General features: G+C 47.8%; 2 protein-coding genes across 2 annotated transcripts; one reads left to right on the forward strand and one right to left on the reverse strand.

The window, feature by feature from the left end:
* Positions 1-199: 199 nt before the first annotated feature.
* On the reverse strand, positions 200-1,150 carry LOC140263409 (olfactory receptor 14J1-like). Its single transcript, XM_072358286.1, has one exon. The coding sequence runs from the start codon at positions 1,148-1,150 to the stop codon at positions 200-202; it is 951 nt and encodes a 316-aa protein (XP_072214387.1).
* A 7,584-nt stretch (positions 1,151-8,734) lies between these two features.
* Positions 8,735-9,670, forward strand: LOC140263428 (olfactory receptor 14C36-like). Its single transcript, XM_072358313.1, has one exon. It carries the CDS (start codon positions 8,735-8,737, stop codon positions 9,668-9,670), a length of 936 nt encoding a protein of 311 aa, XP_072214414.1.
* The last annotated feature ends 9,019 nt before the right edge of the window (positions 9,671-18,689 follow it).

Below are 18,689 nucleotides of genomic sequence, written 5' to 3' on the forward strand. Positions count from 1 at the left end.
TACAGTGCATTTGGGCTACACTACAGAGGTACAAGCTAAAGAGTAATTGACTTGAATAATGTTGTTTTAGTGAATAGCATTGCAGTATATATATATATATGTATAAAAAGAAAAAAGAATGAGTTTTAATAAATTACAGTTATAAAAACTGATCAAAACAAAAAGAAACAAAGAGTTTGCATCAGAAAAAAGCATGAATTCAAAAAGAAGGGCAGTTCAATATTTGTGAAACATATTTTGTCATCATTTTCCTCACTGCATCCTTGACTTCCTGGCTCCTCATGCTGTAGATAAGGGGGTTCACAGCCGGTGGTACCACAGAGTACAGAAGTGGCACAATCAGGTCCATGGATGTGGAGATAAATGAGGGGGGCTTCAGGTAGGCAAAAATGCCAGTGCTGAAAAACAGGGAGACCACAGCCAGGTGAGGGAGGCACGTGGAGAAGGCTTTGTGCCGTCCCTGCTCAGAGGGCATCCTCAGCACAGCAAGGAAGATCTGCACATAGGACACCACTATGAAAACAAAGCACCCAAAGCCTAAACTGACACTAAAAATGATAAGCACAACTTCCCTGAAGTAGGAGCCTGAGCAGGAGAGCTTGAGGATCTGGGGGATTTCACAGAAAAACTGGTGGACAACATTGCCTTGGCAGAGAGGCAGTGAAAACGTACTGGCAGTGTGCAGCAGGGAATTGAGAACCCCAGCGCTCCAGGCAGCTGCTGCCATGGTGGCACAAGCTCTGCTGTCCATCAAGGTCCCGTAGTGCAGGGGCTTGCAGATGGCAACGTAGCGGTCATAGGACATGATGGTGAGAAGGGAACACTCTGCTGAGATGAGGAAGAGAAAGAAAAAGATCTGTGCAGCACATCCTGCATAGGAGATGGCCCTGGTGTCCCAGAGGGTGTCGACCATGGCTTTGGGGAGAGTGGTGGAGATGAAGCCCAGGTCGAGGAGGGCCAGGTTGAGGAGGAAGAAGTACATGGGGGTGTGCAGGCGCTGGTCGCAGGCTACGGCTGTGCTGATGAGGCCGTTGCCCAGGAGGGCAGCCAGGTAGATGCCCAGCAAGAGCCAGAAGTGCAGGAGCTGCAGCTGCCGCGTGTCTGCCAACGGCAGCAGGAGGAACTCGCTGATGGAGCTGCTGTTGGGCATCTGCTGTTCCTGGGCTTGGAGTCCTGCTCAGAGCACAGAAGATAATGACCACTACAGATTATTCTCAGAAACTCTGTTCCTGCTATACTATAAAAGTTCTCCTTTTCCCTTTGGAAAAAGTTCATTTAACTCCAGCTTCAACCATCTCTTTAGGAGTAGAAGACTAGGCAGTTCTTAATGTCTTCTCATATTCTTATCATATCCCAGCCTCCTGGATATTTTCCTATCTATTCCAGCAGCTCCTCATGACCCCAGCCCCAGCCTCTGTGCAATTTAGTTTTTCTTAGAGAAATCAGCCTGTTTTCAGGACAAGTGTAGTATTAATGTCTGCAGAAAACAGCGATAGGAAGGAGAGGCTAAATGCACATTCTGTGCATTCTGTGTGACTGTTCACAAAACAACCAAAGGATTGAAGAAATATTCGGGAGTCTCAGAGCTGTGCTCAAAATTGACAGCCCCTTCTAGATTTCTGCAAACAATCCTTTTTGCCTTCCAGCAGAACAGGAAATGGAAAATCCCTGCCTTGGCTCTCCTCTTGCAAAGTACCCTTAAGAATATCCTGCTGTGCAGTGGAGCTGAGATCCCCTGCCCCAGGCAGCAGCTGTGGCAGCACAAGCCTTTCTACCGGGGGGCTCCTTCCCCCACACGTCTCCCCGCAGCACCCTGGACAGCTCCCCGGGCAGGCTGAGTGCTGAGCCTGGCAGGCGGCAGAGTCCCATAGCCGGCACACAGCCCCTGGGGCACAGCAGGGACCCTGCTCTGCAGGACAGCCCTGGGCACCCGCCTGCAGCCCCACATGCACAGCCTGCAGCCCTGCTGCTACATGCAACCCTCAGGGCTGTGCTCTGACGCTTCAGCACAGAAGCCCTCAGCTGGAGCAGAAGGCTTTTTCCGCAATAAACAAACATGCAGTGCCTGCAGCCAGATCTGCTATGGGATGTCCCAGATTAAGTTAACCCTCTATGAAATGCAGCTTCACCGTCTGCAGTGAAACTTACCTTGTCATGGTCTGTGGGCAATGCTCCTGCAGTGAGCTCACAGCCTGCTCACACCGTACACATCCTGCATGCTCTCTCCCCTTTCTCTCCTCTCCTTCCTTTACCTGCAGGCTGTGCTGTGCACTAGAGCTGCTCCTGGGCACAGCTGTCTCTCTGCAGCCCTGCCCATTTTTAAGAGCTCCCTGTGTCCCAGGAGCCTGGCCCAGCTCAGAAGAAGAATATGTCATGTTTTTCCTTCCCACTTGTCTCCCCTGAGATGTCCCTGGATCCTCATGGCAAACAGCTCCTGAAAGACAACAGCATCATGACAGTACATTAAAATCTGTTGAATTTAACACCAGATTTCTAGTGGTCAGTGACTAATTCCAGACATGTGGTGAGTCCTCCCAGAGAGTGTTTGCTGAAACTAAAAGGGAACACAGACAAGGACACAATATCATTGAATCATAGAATCATCATGGTTTCAGAAGACCTTAAAGAGCATCCAGTCCAACTTTTCACCTGCCACCAATAGCTCCCACTAATCCATGTCCCTCAACACAACATCCAGTCATTCCTTGAACACCTCCAGGTCCGGTGACACCACCAACACCCTGAGCAGTCCATTCCAGGTCCCAAAGTGCAGGACATGGCATTTGGCCTAGTGAACCTCATCCTATTGGCTTCAGCCCAGCTCTCCAGCCTGTCCAGATCCCTCCGTAGGGCCTTGCTAACTCCAGGCAGATCCACACTCCCAGGCAATTTGGTGTAATCCACAAACCTACATAGGATGCCCCCAGTGACCTCATCCCTGACATCAATAAAGATAGTGAAGAGGACAGGCCCCAGCACCAGACACTTGGGGAACACCAGGGAGGCGCACAGGTAGGTGTCCATCTTGAGTATCTCCAGACAAGGAGACTCCACAACCCCCTTGAGCAGCCTGTTCCAGGTCTCAGTCACCCTCACTGTTAAGAACTTCTTGCACACATTTTTGCGGAACTTCCTACGCTCCAGTTTCTGTCCATTACCCCTTGTCCTGACTTCACACACTGCTGAAAAGAGCCTGGTCTTGCCACCTTGACCACCCACCTCAGATATTTCTAGACCTGGATCACGTCCCCTATCAGTCTTCTTTTCTCAAGGCTAAACAGACCCAGTTCACATAGTTTTTCTTCATAGGGGAGATGCTCCAGGCCCTTCACCATCTCTGTAGCCCTTTGCATCACTCTTTCCAAGAGATCCGTGTATTTTTTTTATAATGATGAGCCCAGAACTGGTCACAGTACTCCAGATGAGGCCTTACCAGGACAGATTAGAGGTGAAGGATCATCTCCCTCGACACCCTGGCCACCGTATTTTGTATGCACCCCAGAATGCCATTGGACTTTTTGGCCATGAGGGCACACTGCCGGCTCATGGCCAACCTGTTGTCCATCAGGATACCCAGGTCCCTCTCTGCAGAGCTCCTCTCCAGCAGCTCATCCCCCAACCTGTCCTGGTGCATGCAATTATTTCTTACTAGGTGCAAGAGTCTACACTTGCTTTTGTTAAACCTCATCTAGTTTCTTACTGCCCAGCTCTCCAGCCTGTCCAGATCTCACTGAATGGCAGCACAGACTTCAGGTGTGTCAGCCAATCCTCCCAACTACATATCTTCAGTAAACTTGCTGAGGGTGGCCACTATCCCCTTGTCAAGGTCACTGATAAAGATGTTGAACAAGACCGGACTCAGCACCAACCCCTGGTATACTACCCAGGAGCTACTTACATGACTCCAACTGTACTCTGCACTGCCAACAGCAACCCTCTGTGCTCTGCCAGTCAGACAGTTCTCAACCTACCTCACTGTTTCCTCATCTTTCCCACTCTTCCTTATCTTTGTTATAAGGATATCGTAGGAGACAATATCAAATGGCTTGGTAGGTAGACGACATCTACCGCTCTCGCCCCCATCCACCCAGCTGGTGACAATGTCATAGAAGGCTGTCAGGTTGGTTGATCATGACCTCTCCTTTGTGGACCCATGCTGACTCCTCCTGACAACCTCCTTTTCATCCAGCTGTCTGGAGATGGCTTCCAGCACAAGCTGTTCCATCACCTTTCCAGGGACTGAGGTGAGGCGGCCTAGCCTGTAATCACCCAGATCTTCCTTCTTGCCCTTTTTGAAGACCGGAGTGACACTGGCTATCCTCCAGTCTTCAGGCACCTCCCCCATTCTCCAAGACCTCTCAAAAATGATAGAGAGCGGTTCAGAAAACACCTCTGCCAGCTCCCTCAGCACTCATGGATTCATCCCATCAGATCCCATGGCTTTATGAACATTGGTGTGGCCTAGGCACTCACGGACCACCTCTTCCCTGACTAAAGGCAAGCCTTCCATTCCCCAGGCCCTCTCACTGGGTCTGGGATTCCTAAGGGAGAGCTTTTTCACTGAAGACAGAAGCAAAGAATGCCTTCAGTATCTCCAGCGTCTCAGCATCCCTCATTACCAGAATACCGCCCTCACTTAGTAGGGGACCCACAGTCTCCCTAGTCTTCCTTCTATTCATAACATACTTTATAAATAAATAAATAAATAAATAAATAAATAAATAAATAAATCTTTTTTATTTTTCTTTTTTAATGAGTGTCAACCAATTTATGTAATACTATGTTCTGTTTGCAAGGAACTGTGTGAGAGATGTGGGCCAATCTGTGCTGTTTCTGGTGTTTATAACTGAATAATACAGACCCTTAATGGAAAAGTTATATGGTAGTAAGGGTGTATATGGATCTAAAAAACAGTATTGTTTGACAAACTGTTTTGATGGTATAAGAAAGTGTAATTGTTGATGGCATAAGGAAATGTACTTGAGGGTGTGTGGAAGTGTAAATGAGGGTACAAATAGTGGAATAGTTTACAGAGGAAAAAAGGGATAAAGAGGAAGTGATTTTATCTGCACTGACATGAGAGCAACTCCTGTCACCTTTCCCCTGCGAGCAGATCAGAGCAGAGTCACAGTGCCCATGTATCATGTAGTGTTATTCTGCTTACCAAATGGAGGAGGTCACAACAGAAGAGGCAGGCCTTCCTCTCTGCTCCATCTGTGGCATTCTCTGGAGTTCAAGGCATTGCAAAGCTATGGCACATGTACGTTCTTTCACTGATGACACCTTAATTTGCTCTGGGCTCTCATTTCACTTGCAACTAAATAACTCTGGGGTCATGCCCATTGACAGGAAGCTGGCAAATGTTGTCTCCTTGTAAGGAAGAGCAAGAAAGATGACATGGGCAATTATGGACCTGTCAGTCTCACTCCAGTGCCTGGTAAAATGATGGAGGCAATGGTGGTGGGAGTTATGGAAAAACAGCTGAAAGACAATTCTGTCATTGGTCGCAGCCAACACAAGTTCCTGAGGAGACGGTCCTGTTTAACTTAAGGTCCCTTTATGACACGGTTATCCATTTAGCTGACCAAGGTAATCCAGTTGAAAATGGATGAAATCCTTGAGGAATTCAGTAGAGCTTTTGATACTATTTCTCACAGCATCCTTCTAGACAGAATGTCCTGCATGCAGCTAGACAGAAACAGAACGTAGTGAGTGAGCAGTTGGCCAACAGGTCCGGCCCAAAGGATTACAGTCAATGGGATCCATCGGGCTGGTAGATGGTCACTATCTGGGTTCCCCGGGGCTCCATTTTAGGGCCTCTTCTCTTTCATGTTTTTGCAGATGACCTGCATGCAGGACTTGGAGTTGTTCTGAGCAAATTTGCTGATTGGAGGTGCTGTTGCGTCCAGTGAGGGTGGAGAGGACTTGCAGAGAGATGTGGACAAGTCAGAGAAGTGGGTACCAGTTGGTCCTAAGCACCAAGTGCATAAAGCATAACAAGAACAAGTGCCTGATTGTGCACCTGGGTAGGAGCAACCCTGGACATACACACTGACTGGATATGGGACACTGGAGAGAAGTCTGACTGAAAAGATTGGAGGTCATGGTCAGCATCAAATTGAACGTGAGTCAGTGGTGTGCCCAGGCAGCCAGGAGAGCCAGTGGTCCATTGGAGTGCATCAAGCAAGTTATTGCCAGCAGGGTGAGGGAAAGGATTGTCCCTGTCTGCTCTGCATTGCTACAGCCACATCTGGAGCACTGGGTGCAATTCTGGGCAATGCAGAACATAAAGGACATCAAACTATGGGAGGGTGTGCAAAGGTGGGCACTGGAACTGACAGATCTGAAGTTCACAGTTTCACTGGGATTGACTGCTTGTTCAGACTGGGACCTTCTCACATCCCACATCCTGTGATGAGACACAGGGCACACATGGGACATGCACTTCATAGCATCCTTGCACGCCATGCAGAGTCTGGGATCTTCTGTCCCCATGTCTTTCTTTTAACATCATACAGACCTCCATTCCACTGCCCCAGGAAGGATCCTTAGTCAGCATGAGGTTCTCCCTGCCAAGTGTCTGGCGATCAGGGTTAGGCCTGTCTGCTTCATAAGAAATAGCAGGGGTTTCTCAGCATCAGAGCCACCATGCCAGTGCCTTTGCCTGCCTGTAGTCATGGCTTCCAATTTTCTGCTCTAACAAGTCCCTGGGGAAGCTTGCTTGTTAGTGTCCCTCAGTGGTCCCATTAATACTCCAAGAAAGTTCACTGTTACTTCTGCCTTTGTTTTGTTGAGCACTCTGTGCAGTCTTCTCTCTGCACTGGCGATTGACGGACTTATCATCAAGTATCGCCTGGGGCCCATTATCACCTGAAGAGCCTCCTGAGCCTTGTGCCTTCCTGACATCATCTTAAGGCATTCAGAACCTGTACAGAAAAATAGAGAGCAATATGGAGAGAGCTTAAAGTGGCCGAAGCCAGCAGTCGTTTACTGTTTATTTATTTGTATGTGAGTTTAAACAAAACATTAAATCAGCACTGTGCTACTGGTATCAATCCTGAATGTTCCCAATGAGTTCTGTTGTGTTACTGTGTGGACAAATTTCCTCCTCAACCTCCCCACCCCATTTCTGCTTACATTGGCCCCATGGGACTTGCATCAATTTTCCTCACATCACTCTTCTCTGCTGCCACCCGCTCAGTGTTAAAACTCCTCTGCACCAACTCCAATTAGCTTTCCACAGAGAACCAGCGGCACATGGGCCAAGAAAGAATTCCCTTTGTTTTTGGCCAACAAACAGAAGGAAAGGTGTTGCAATTGAATGAACAGGAAAACACAGTGATCAACTGCATGCCATGACCAAGCTGCATCTATTGAGGTTTGTCTGTCACAGGGAATATTTGTACAAGAAATGAGTTAGACACAGTCATGATGCTGTTGACTTTCAGGAGCTGTTGGCCATGAGGACCCAGGGATACCTCAGGGGAGAGGAGTGGGAAGGATGAAAATGTCATGCTATTCTGTTGTGCTGGGCTGGGCTCCTGGGACACAGGGAGCTCATACAAATGGGCAGTGCTGCAGAGAGACAGCTGTGTCCAGGAGGAGCTCTTGTGCACAGCACAGCCTGCAGGTGACAGAAAGAGAGGAGAGAAAGGGGAGAGAGCTTGCAGGATGTGAACGGTCTGAGCGGGATGTGAGCTCAGTGCAGGAGCATTGCTGACAGATCATGACACGGTAAGTCTCACTGTAGACCATGTAGATGCTATTCAAAGAGGGTTAACTAAATGCGGGACATCCCATAGCAGATCTGGCTGCAGGCACTGCATGTTTCTTTACTGTGGAAAAAGCCTTCTGCTCCAGCTGAGGGCTTGCGTGCTGCAGCATCAGAGCACAGCCCTGAGGTCTGCATGTCCCAGCACAGCTGCAGGCGGGTGCCCAGGGCTGTCCTGCAGAGCAGGGTCCCTGCTGTGCAGGGGGAGATGTGTGGGTGGAAGGAGTCCCCTGGCAGGGCTTGTGCTGCCACAGCTGCTGCCTGTGGCAGGGGGATCACAGCTCCACTGCACAACTGAATGTTTCTGAGTGTATTTTGCCAGAGGAGAGCCAAGGCATGGTTTTTCCATTTCCTGTTCTGAGGGAAGTCAGAAAGGACTGGGGCAAAAATCTAAAGGGGATGTCTAATTTAACATAGCTATGTTACTGCCAAATATTTCTGCAGTCAGTTGGTGTTTTTGTGGACAGTCAGAGAACAAGGTGAAAACACAGAATGTGCTTTCAGCCTTTCCTTTCTAAAAGGAAACAATCACTTTAACTTATCATTGCTTTCTGCAGACAGTAATAGATGACTTGTCCTACAAGGAGGGAGACTTCCCTAAGACATTTCGAAGTGCACTGAGGCTGGGGCTGGGGTTATAAAGAACAGCTGCAGTAAAGAGGAAAATAGCCAGGAGGCTGGGATCTGATTAGAATATGAGAAGTCAGAGCTCCGTAATATTCTACTCCTTAAGAGATGGTGAAACTCATGAAAATAAATAAAAGTTCTGGAGTTAAATGATCATTTTCCAAAGGGAAAGAAGAACTTATATACTGCTATTTATCTTGCTCCACAGCTGCTGCTCTGAACAGCTTTTCTTGTAATCCAATAATATACTAAAGCAGGAGGAGTGTCTCTGAGAATGGTCTGGACTTGTCATTATCTTCTGCACTCTGAACAGGACTCCAAGCCCAGGAACAGCAGATGCCCAACAGCAGCTCCATCAGCGAGTTCCTCCTGCTGCCGTTGGCAGACACGCGGCAGCTGCAGCTCCTGCACTTCTGGCTCTTGCTGGGCATCTACCTGGCTGCCCTCCTGGGCAACGGCCTCATCAGCACAGCCGTAGCCTGCGACCGCCGCCTGCACACCCCCATGTACTTCTTCCTGCTCAACCTGGCCCTCCTCGACCTGGGCTGCATCTCCACCACTCTCCCCAAAGCCATGGCCAACGCCCTCTGGGACACCAGGTCCATCTCCTACGCAGGATGTGCTGCACAGCTCTTTTTCTTTTACTTCTTCATCTCAGCAGAGTATTCCCTTCTCACCATCATGTCCTATGACCGCTACATTGCCATATGCAAGCCCCTGCACTACGGGACCTTGATGGACAGCAGAGCTTGTGCCACCATGGCAGCAGCTGCCTGGGGCGCTGGGCTTCTCTATTCCCTGCTGCACACTGCCAGTACGTTTCCACTGCCTCTCTGCCAAGGCAATGTTGTCAACCAGTTTTTCTGTGAAATCCCCCAGATCCTCAAGCTCTCCTGCTCAGAATCAAATCTCAGGGAAGTTGTGCTTCTCATTTTTAGTGGCAGTTTAGGCTTTGGGTGCTTTGTTTTCATAGTTGTGTCCTATGTGCAGATCTTCATGGCTGTGCTGAGGATGCCCTCTGAGCAGGGACGGCACAAAGCCTTCTCCACGTGCCTTCCTCACCTGGCCGTGGTCTCCCTGTTTCTCAGTACTGGCTTTTTTGCTTATCTGAAGCCCCCCTCCATCTCCTCCCCACTCCTGGATCTGACAGTGTCTCTTCTGTACTCTGTGTTTCCTCCAACACTAAACCCTATTATCTATGGCATGAGGAACAGGGAGATCAAGCATGCTCTCAGAAGGGTGTTGCAATACACACTTCTCCACCTTCAGTAAAGTGCACATCTTCCTCACATGATTCCCTTTGATGTTTCTTTATGTTTTAGGCTAGTGTCTATTTTTGATTCTTTGTGATAAAGTAATCTGCAAAAAAAACTGCAATTTATTTCACTAACTCTTTCTAATCCGCTCTCCATTTTCTCAATCCAAGTGTTCATGTAAACATGAAACCAGATTCTCTAATTGGTTAAAAGGTACCTAAATAGCATTGAAAATAGATGTTTTCTTAGCTGTTCTCTCTTCCTACCTTGTCTGGGTCTGGGGCAACTACAGCCACGGTTAGCAGCACAACGTGCTCTTTTCTTTCATGCTCTCTTTACACTGCCACAGTGCTCTCAAGTCCTCGCATTTGAGCAGGCCTGAAGATCATGTGTGTTTAACAACAGCCCTGTTGTCTCTTCAGCAGCTCTCTGGAACAGAAGTCAGTAGCCAGCAATATGATCGGCTGTGTCAGGGCTGGTCTCCTTGGTGGCACTTTAGTGGAGTTATCTAGATCTATCTATGTCTATGACAGAAGCGACAGTAGGGCTGTGGCCCCCATTACCCCGAAAGAAATGGGAATGGCAAAAGGAACGGGGTACGGAGATGGGAGGTGGGCTCAAGGAAACAAACAGATCAATGGCAGTGACCTAAGGAGGAAAACTTGTTTTACTAACTATGATATGTGGAGTGCCAATAGGAAAAATTACAAAACCATGATATTCCAACCCTCACTACATCATGCTTAGAAAACATATCTATATAGAAATAAACAATAATTAAAATGCATTACACACACAGGTCTGTATGCATATATGTACACGGAATTACTGACTTCACTCCCCAAAACATCAAATTCCCTTGTGGTACACATTGAACATCCCCATCCTTCTGCATCACCCACCAAGTGCACCCAGGTCCCTAGGCAAAAAACAGTTCCATGGAGAGGTTTGCCATTTCCAGAGGCTGGAAGGACCCAAACAGCTTTTCCCAACATGTTCTTTACATGCACAACAGGGACTTTATCTCCTTCTATAGTGTGTAGGGGGCTGGATTGGCTAGGACCATCATGATTGACAGATCCTCTAGTATTGACTAAGCAAGTGGCTTCTGCCAGATTCTTCTACCAGTGCTTCAATGTTCCACCACCCATTGATTTCAACATAGTTTTCAACAACCCATTCTTTCATTCAATTTTACCAGAAACTGGTTTATGTTAGGGGATATGTGTGCCCCGTTGGTGCAGTGGTAGAAGTGCCCCTTGCAACACCTGAGTCCCAGGTTCGAATCCATCTGTGGAGCAAGTGGTAGAAATGCTGCTCTGCTACACAGAAGGCTCGAATCCCAGGAGTTGGACTCGATGATCTCTAAGGTCCCTTCCAACTCACACGATACTGTGATACTGTGATACTGTGATACTGTGATATGATAAATCTACTCACTGCTATGATCTTTGGCCCAAGTATTTATAAGGGAATTTTTGAAATGAGGTCCCTTTATCAGACTCAGTTCTTTCTGGGGTGCCATGTTGCCACAGGACTTGTTTCTCAAGACCTAATGTGGTCTTTCCAGAGGTAGCAAGGGGTATTGTGTATGTTTCAAGCCAACCAGTGGTTGCCACCAACATGGTAAGCACATAAGACTTACAATTGAGAGATCGTGGGAAAGTGATATCATCAACCTGCCATGCCTCCCCATATTTATACTTTTGCCATCACCCTTCCCCCCGGACAGGTTTCATTTTCTTGGCTTGTTTAATTATGGCACATGTTTCACAGTCATGAATAACCTGAGCAATAGCAACCATAATTAAGTCCACTCTCGGTCTCTAACTCACCTATATGTCGCGTCTCTTCCTTGATGGCCTGAGGTCTTATGGGCCCATCAAGCTAGGAGTAATTTACCCTTGTTTTGCCAGTCCAAGTCTATTTGAGCCACCTCAGTTCTGGCAGCTTTATCTACCTGATGGTTGTTTCGTTGTTCTTTGGTAGCCCGAATCTTGGGCAGGTGTGCATCCACGTGACACACCTTTACAACCATATCTTCTGTTTGAGCAGTAATGTCTTTCCACAGTTCTGCAGCCCAAATAGTTTTACCCTTCTGTTGCCAGTTATATTGTTCCCACTGCTGTAACCACCCCCATAAGGCAATGGCCACCATCCATGAGTCAGGATAAAGATAAAGCACTGGCCACCTCTCCTGTTCAGCAACAAGTAAGGCCAGCTGAACAGCCTTTACCTCTGCCAACTGATTTGATTCTCCTTTACCTTCAGTGACCTCTGCAACATGTTGTGAGGGGCTCCACACAGCAGCTTTCCATCTGCAGTGCTTCCCTACAATACGACATGATCCATCAGTGAACAAGGCATATTTCTTTTCATTTTCTGGTAGTCCGTTGCATGGTGGGGCCTCTTTAGCACGTGACACTTCTTCTGCTGGTGATGTTCTAAACTTTTTACCTTCAGGCCAGTCCATCCTCTAATATTCTCTGAGATCAGTGCAAAGCAGGTGGATGACACTTGATAGCAGTTTCACATGTAAGGTTCTCCGTGGGAAACCCCCTGATACTGACAAGTCCAGACCACTCTCAGAGACACTCCTCCTGCTACACTGTCAACGTTTGACTTTCCCTTTGGAAAATATTCATTTAACTCCAGAACTAGAATTTATATTCATGAGCTTCACCATCTGTTAAGGAGCAGAAGATTATGGAGCTCTTAATTTCTTCTCCCTTCCTAATCATGTCCCAGCCTCCCCCTCTTCTCTGCTCTGGTGAGGCCTCATCTGGAATACTGTGTCCAGTTCTGGGCTCCCCAGTACAAAAAAGACAGGGATCTCTTGGAAAGAATCCAGTGGAGGGCCACAAAGATGGTGAAGGGCCTGGAGCATCTCCCTTATGAGGAGAGACTTAGGGAACTGGGTCAGTTTAGCCTTGTGAAAAGAAGGCTGAGAGGGGATTTGATTCAGGTTTATAAATACCTGAGGTCTGGGAACCATAGTGGCGAGGCTGGTCTCTTTTCAGTAGTGCCTGGGGACCGGACTAGGGGTAATGGGCTGAAACTTCAGCATAGGAAGTTCCGCACGAATGTGCGCAAGAACTTCTTTACGGTGAGGGTGACGGAGCACTGGAACAGGCTGCACAGGGAGGCGGTGGAGTCTCCTTCTCTGGAGATATTCAAGACCCGCCTGGACGCCTACCTGTGTGACGTGGTGTAGGGAGCCTGCTTTGGCAGGGGGATTGGACTTGATGATTACTAGAGGTCCCTTCCAACCCCTACAATTATGTGATTCTGTGATCTTGATGGGGGGATTGTGTGCACCCTCAGTAAGTTTACAGACGACACCAACTAGGGAGGGAGTGTTGAACTGCCTAAGGGGAGAAGGGCACTACAGAGGGACCATAGACTCAATCGATGGCCAAGGTTAATGGCATGAGTTTCAATAGGGCCAAGTGTCGGGTCCTGCATTTTGGTCACAACAACCCCAGGCAACCCTACAGGCTTGGGGAGGTGTGGCTGGAAAGCTGCCTGCTGGAAAGGGACCTTGGTGTGCTGATGGACAGTCAGCTGAATATGAGCCAGCAGTGTGCCCAGCTGGCCAAGAGGGCCAATGGCATCCTGGCTTGGGTCAGGAATGGTGTGGTGAGCAGGACTAAGGAAGTCATCCTGCCCCTGTACTCGGCATTGGTGAGGCCTGACCTAGAATACTGTGTCCAGTTTTGGGCACCTCAGTACAAAAAAGACATAGAGGTAATGAAGCAGGTCCAGAGAAGGGCAAAGAGGCTTGTGAAGGGCTTAGAAAATCAACCCTATGTGGTGAGGCTGAGGAAGCTGGGGCTGTTTTGTCTGGGGAAGAGGAGACTGAGGGGAGACCTTATCGCTCTCTTCCAGTATCTGAAAGGTGCTTACAGTGAGAGTGGGGCAGGTCTCTTCTCACTGGTGACAAGTTACAGGATGAGGGGAAATGGCCACAAGTTGCACCAAGGTAAGTTTAGGTTGGACATTAAGAAACACTTCTTTACAGAAAGGATAGCTAAACACTAGAATAGCCTCCCAAGGGAGGTGGTAGTCTCTGGATGTGTTTAAGAGCCATTTGGATGTGGTGCTCAGAGATATGATTTAGCAGAGGGTTGTTAGAGTTGGGGTACTATGGTTAGGCTGTGGTTGGACTTGATGATCTTCAAGGTCTCTTCCAAACTGGGTAATTCTATGATTCTATGATAGTTGATATGATTAGTAATGACACCCTTTACTTTGTGCCCTCAGGGAGCCTGGCTATGGAGGATAGAAGGGAGGACACTTTCATAGAATCACAGAATCACAAGGTTGGAAAGGACCTACAAGATCATCCAGTCCACTTTCCAGCAGTCCCAAAGCCTCCCTCTCACTTCTTTCCCTGGAGCTCCAGAGCTAGTTGCTCTAGCTCCTGAGGATTTTGACTATCTGTGGGATGCTCAAACCAGCATGCTCCCACTGCTATGTGTCCTTAATATGTTTCAGGTTATGTCTCAGATTAAACAATTATTCAAGAATGTCCCTGAGAGTTCTGCCCCAAGGTGATTCCTGTGGTGATTCCAGCTCTGGCGGTGAGCTCTGCAATTGCTCCAATTCCTGCAACAGCCCAACAGCTGCTCCAGCTCCTGCAGTTAACCCCTTGGCTGTTAAAATCCCTGCAAAAGGTCCTGGACGTGTAAACAGATATGCATATCTATTGGTATCTATGCATACGTTTGTGTATGTGAAAATATACTATATGTATCATATAAGCATAGGTCATAATTATTATCCTTTTCTTTTTCTCTGTCTTAGTAAATAGCTTTAACTGAGAAAATTCTAAACCACTGCGCTGCCCTGAGTACCTTACAGATCTCCTTGGGACTCTTGAATCTGTCCAGGTCATGCAGTGAAGAGCACCAGAAAATCTCGATGTCATCTTAGAGAGCAGCTCCTGAGGTATATTCCTTACACCAGCTTTGGAAGAGGCCTCCAGTTCTCTGGTCCTGCTCTGAAGAGGCCCTCTTGTTATGGCAGTGCCTGCAAGGAGACCAGCTCTGACACAGCTGTTCATATTGACAGCTACTGACTGCAGCCCCGGAGTGCTGCTGTAGAGGCAACAGGACTGTTGTCAGACACACAAGACCTACAGGCCTGCACAAAGGAGAGGACTCAAGTCCTCAGTGCATTGTGGCAGTGTAACAAGAGCAGGAATGGAATGATGTGCAATTTATGAAAGCTGGAATAGTGCTTATTGCAACACTCTGCTGAGAGCGTGACTGATCTCCCTGTTTCTCATGCTGTAGACAATAGGGTTAACTGTTGGAGGAGCCACAGAGTAGAGAAGTGCCACTGTCAGATGAGGAGCTTAAAAAGAAACCAGCAAGTTCCAAGGAACGTAATGGTCCTTAGTCCTCTATGCGATGCTCTTAAGATGGAGGGACCAGGAAAAGAATAAAGGAGAGATTAAGGAGTAAAGTTGAAAAAAACAAAACAAAAACAAAAACAAACAAACAAACAAAAACCAAAAACCAAAGGGGTTTGCTGTGACCTGGCATGTGCTAGCCCTGAGCTCTGGGAGAGGGCAAAAAGCAGAGGGTGAGCAGATAGTTTTAACAAAGAGAAAACACAGTGGCAACAATCTGTGGAGGAAGGGTAATTTACTAAATGTAACCAAATCAAACAAAACGAGAGAGAGAAGAGTACCCAAAACAGGAGTCAAACCACGATAGTGTGAGGGCATCACGTGCTTTTCTCTGCGGGGAGCTGAGACAGCCAGAGTCAGAGAGCAGCTGGGATACGGTCCGGAGTGCAGCGATAGAATGTAAGGGCACGGGAGATATACGTTGGGTGCCATCAAGAAAAATTAAGCCAGAGGTTGGTGGTGAAAAAGAAATTGTCAGGGAATTAACAAGAGCTGAGTATCCTCTTCTAGGACCTCTTGATCGGACGCCCAAGGAATCCTGAACTGACGGAGCGCAGAAGAACTTCCTTGTGGATACTGAAGAAAAAGAAACCTAAGATCCCAGAGAAACAATCCCTGCTGCCTACAAGTACTACCATGTTAATGCTGTTGTGTCTTTTGTCTCTGTGTTGGTCACCGGTGGGGGGTGTTCATTTGATTCAACAACCTGGGAATTTGTGGGTTACTTGGGCCAAACAAACAGGGCGAAGGGACAGGGATCGGAGAGATATATCTGGAACAACTTCACTGCAAAGGCACTACTGCCAGGTATATTCTTGATTTGTGATGACCGGACATGGCAAGGGGTACCAGCAAATGCTGTGGAGGGACCTTGTTATCTGGGAAGGCTAACCATCCTGTCCCCATGTGCCTTCGAGTGGGTACAGTTGGCCAGAGACATGACTAAAGCTCAGAAGAAGCAGAACATCCATACACTGAAGCCAGACTGCGGTGACGGAGTTTACCTTTGGGGACCAACTGCACGAATCTTCGCATCCATTTTAACCCCAGGAGTTGCCGCAGCACAGGCACTGAAGGAGATAGAAAGACTAGCCTGTTGGTCCATAAGACAGGCCAATGCGACTTCCGCACTGCTAAGTGAACTACTCGTGGACGTTGATAGCATTAGACATGCCGTGCTTCAAAATAGAGCGGCGATTGATTTCTTGCTTCTAGCACAGAACCATGGGTACAAGCATTTTGAAGGGATGTGTTGTTTTAATCTGAGTGATCACCGTGAATCTTTACATAAGAAATTGGAGTGGTTAAAAGAACATACGGGAAAAACTGGAATACAGGATGATCCTTTTGGGGATTGGTTGGAGAGCTGGTTTGATAAAATTGCACCATGGTTCAAGCAGTTGCTTAAGATGTTAGTTGTAGGGCTTCTTATGCTTTTTGCATTAGTGTTGTGTGTGCCATGTGTATTTCACTGCTTGCTAGGTTGCTTACAGCGTATGGCTGAAAAGATTATTTTCACACAAATAGAATATCATAAGATGCAGGATAGGCTTTAGGGTAAGAATTAGGGATTAGGTATTAGGAATGAATGGGGTTTATTAGTTGGGTGTATTAGTGGGTTTACAGTGTTGAGTATTGTAACAAGTTAGGCTTTCTTAGCATGGGGAGGGGGAGATGTTGTGTATTAGGCAAAATACGGGGAATATCGAGCTGTTACGTGGCAGGCCCTCCCCCATTTCTAGAAGGATCAGTGACGTGTACAAGGTAGTAGGCGTATTCGAAAGGCATAGTTTATATAAGTGTGTGTTTGCTTGAATAAATCGCCATTTTACCGCTCATCTCCTTGGTGTCACTTTGGTAACTGGCCTAGCTGCGAACTTCTAGGGAGTCAAGATCGTAAAGTCATCAGTGGCCGTAAAGCCTTCACCGGAGTCCCACCCTGCTTCCTCTTCACGCCACGTCCTCTGGGGATGCAGACCCCACAACCCCCAACCGGGAACCCAAAATGCCCCAAACAGTGGTAACACAGAAAGAGGACATTAACTCTTTAACTTCCACTGTTCTGCGTGATGTTCTGTGGTGGAATATCAACAATAGAAATCACAACACCACCACACAGAGGCACTGACAGACGTGAACCTGAAAGCACAGACCCCAGCCAGGAGCCCAGGGATGGCTTACAGCTGTTGCAGGCTGAAGTCACCGCACAGTTTGATGAGCAGCCGTGTGCTTCCTGCTGGACTGTGGGTTTCTGAGAACATCCATCTCCAGCAGCTCCAGAAATGTCTCACAAGAAGGAGAACAGACAGAGTCACTGCACATCCTTTATTCTGTTAAGGTTCACAGACAGCCTGGTTCATTATGTACAGTGCGTCTGGTCTACACTACAAAGTTACAAGCTAATGAGTAATTGATTTCAATAATGTTGTTATAGTGAATAGCAATACAGTAAATATATATATATATACAGTATATATGCCTATACATATATATATAAAAGAATACGTTTTAATACATTACAGTTATAAAAATTGATCAAAACAAAAAGAAAAAAAGAGTTTGCATCAGTAAAAATAATGAATCCTAAAAGAAGGGAAGTTCAATATTTGTGAAACGTATTTTGTCATCATTTTCCTCACTGCATCCTTGACTTCCTGACTCCTCATGCTGTAGATGAGGGGGTTCACTGCTGGAGGTACCACAGAGTATAGAAGTGCCACCATCAGGTCCATGGATGGGGAAGAGAGTGAGGGGGGCTTCAGGTAGGCAAAAATGCCAGTGCTGACAAACAGGGAGACCACAGCCAGGTGAGGGAGGCACGTGGAGAAGGCTTTGTGCCGTCCCTGCTCAGAGGGCATCCTCAGCACGGCCATGAAGATCTGCACATAGGACACAACTATGAAAACAAAGCACCCAAAGCCTAAACTGACACTAAGAATGATAACCACAACTTCCCTGAGGTAGGAGCCTGAGCAGGAGAGCTTGAGAATCTGGGGGATTTCACAGAAAAACTGGTTGACAACATTGCCTTGGCAGAGAGGCAGTGAAAATGTACAGGCAGTGTGCAGCAGGGAATTGGGAACCCCAGCGCCCCAGGCAGCTGCTGCCATGGTGGCACAAGCTCTGCTGTCCATCAAGGTCCCGTAGTGCAGGGGCTTGCAGATGGCAACATAGCGGTCATAGGACATGATGGTGAGAAGGGAAAGCTCTGCTGAGAAGAAGAAGACAAAGAAAAAGAGCTGTGCAGCACATCCTGTGTAGGAAATGGCCCTGGTGTCCCAGAGGGCGTTGGCCATGGCTTTGGGGAGAGTGGTGGAGATGAAGCCCAGGTCGAGGAGGGCCAGGTTGAGCAGGAAGAAGTACATGGGGGTGTGCAGGCGGCGGTCGCAGGCTACGGCTGTGCTGATGAGGCCGTTGCCCAGGAGGGCAGCCAGGTAGATGCCCAGCAAGAGCCAGAAGTGCAGGAGCTGCAGCTGCCGCGTGTCTGCCAACGGCAGCAGGAGGAACTCGCTGATGGAGCTGCTGTTGGGCATCTGCTGTTCCTGGGCTTGGAGTCCTGTACAGAGTGCAGAAGATAATGACCATAATGATCAGTTAACTCCAGAACTTGAGTATTTTT

Source organism: Excalfactoria chinensis, chromosome 30 (genome assembly GCF_039878825.1).
Source record: "Excalfactoria chinensis isolate bCotChi1 chromosome 30, bCotChi1.hap2, whole genome shotgun sequence".
Taxonomy (NCBI): domain Eukaryota; kingdom Metazoa; phylum Chordata; class Aves; order Galliformes; family Phasianidae; genus Excalfactoria; species Excalfactoria chinensis.

Coding starts and splice junctions, on each gene's coding strand:
- LOC140263409 (XM_072358286.1), bottom strand. CDS start 1,150: ATGCCCAACAGCAGCTCCATCAGCGAGTTCCTCCTGCTGCCGTTGGCA.
- LOC140263428 (XM_072358313.1), top strand. CDS start 8,735: ATGCCCAACAGCAGCTCCATCAGCGAGTTCCTCCTGCTGCCGTTGGCA.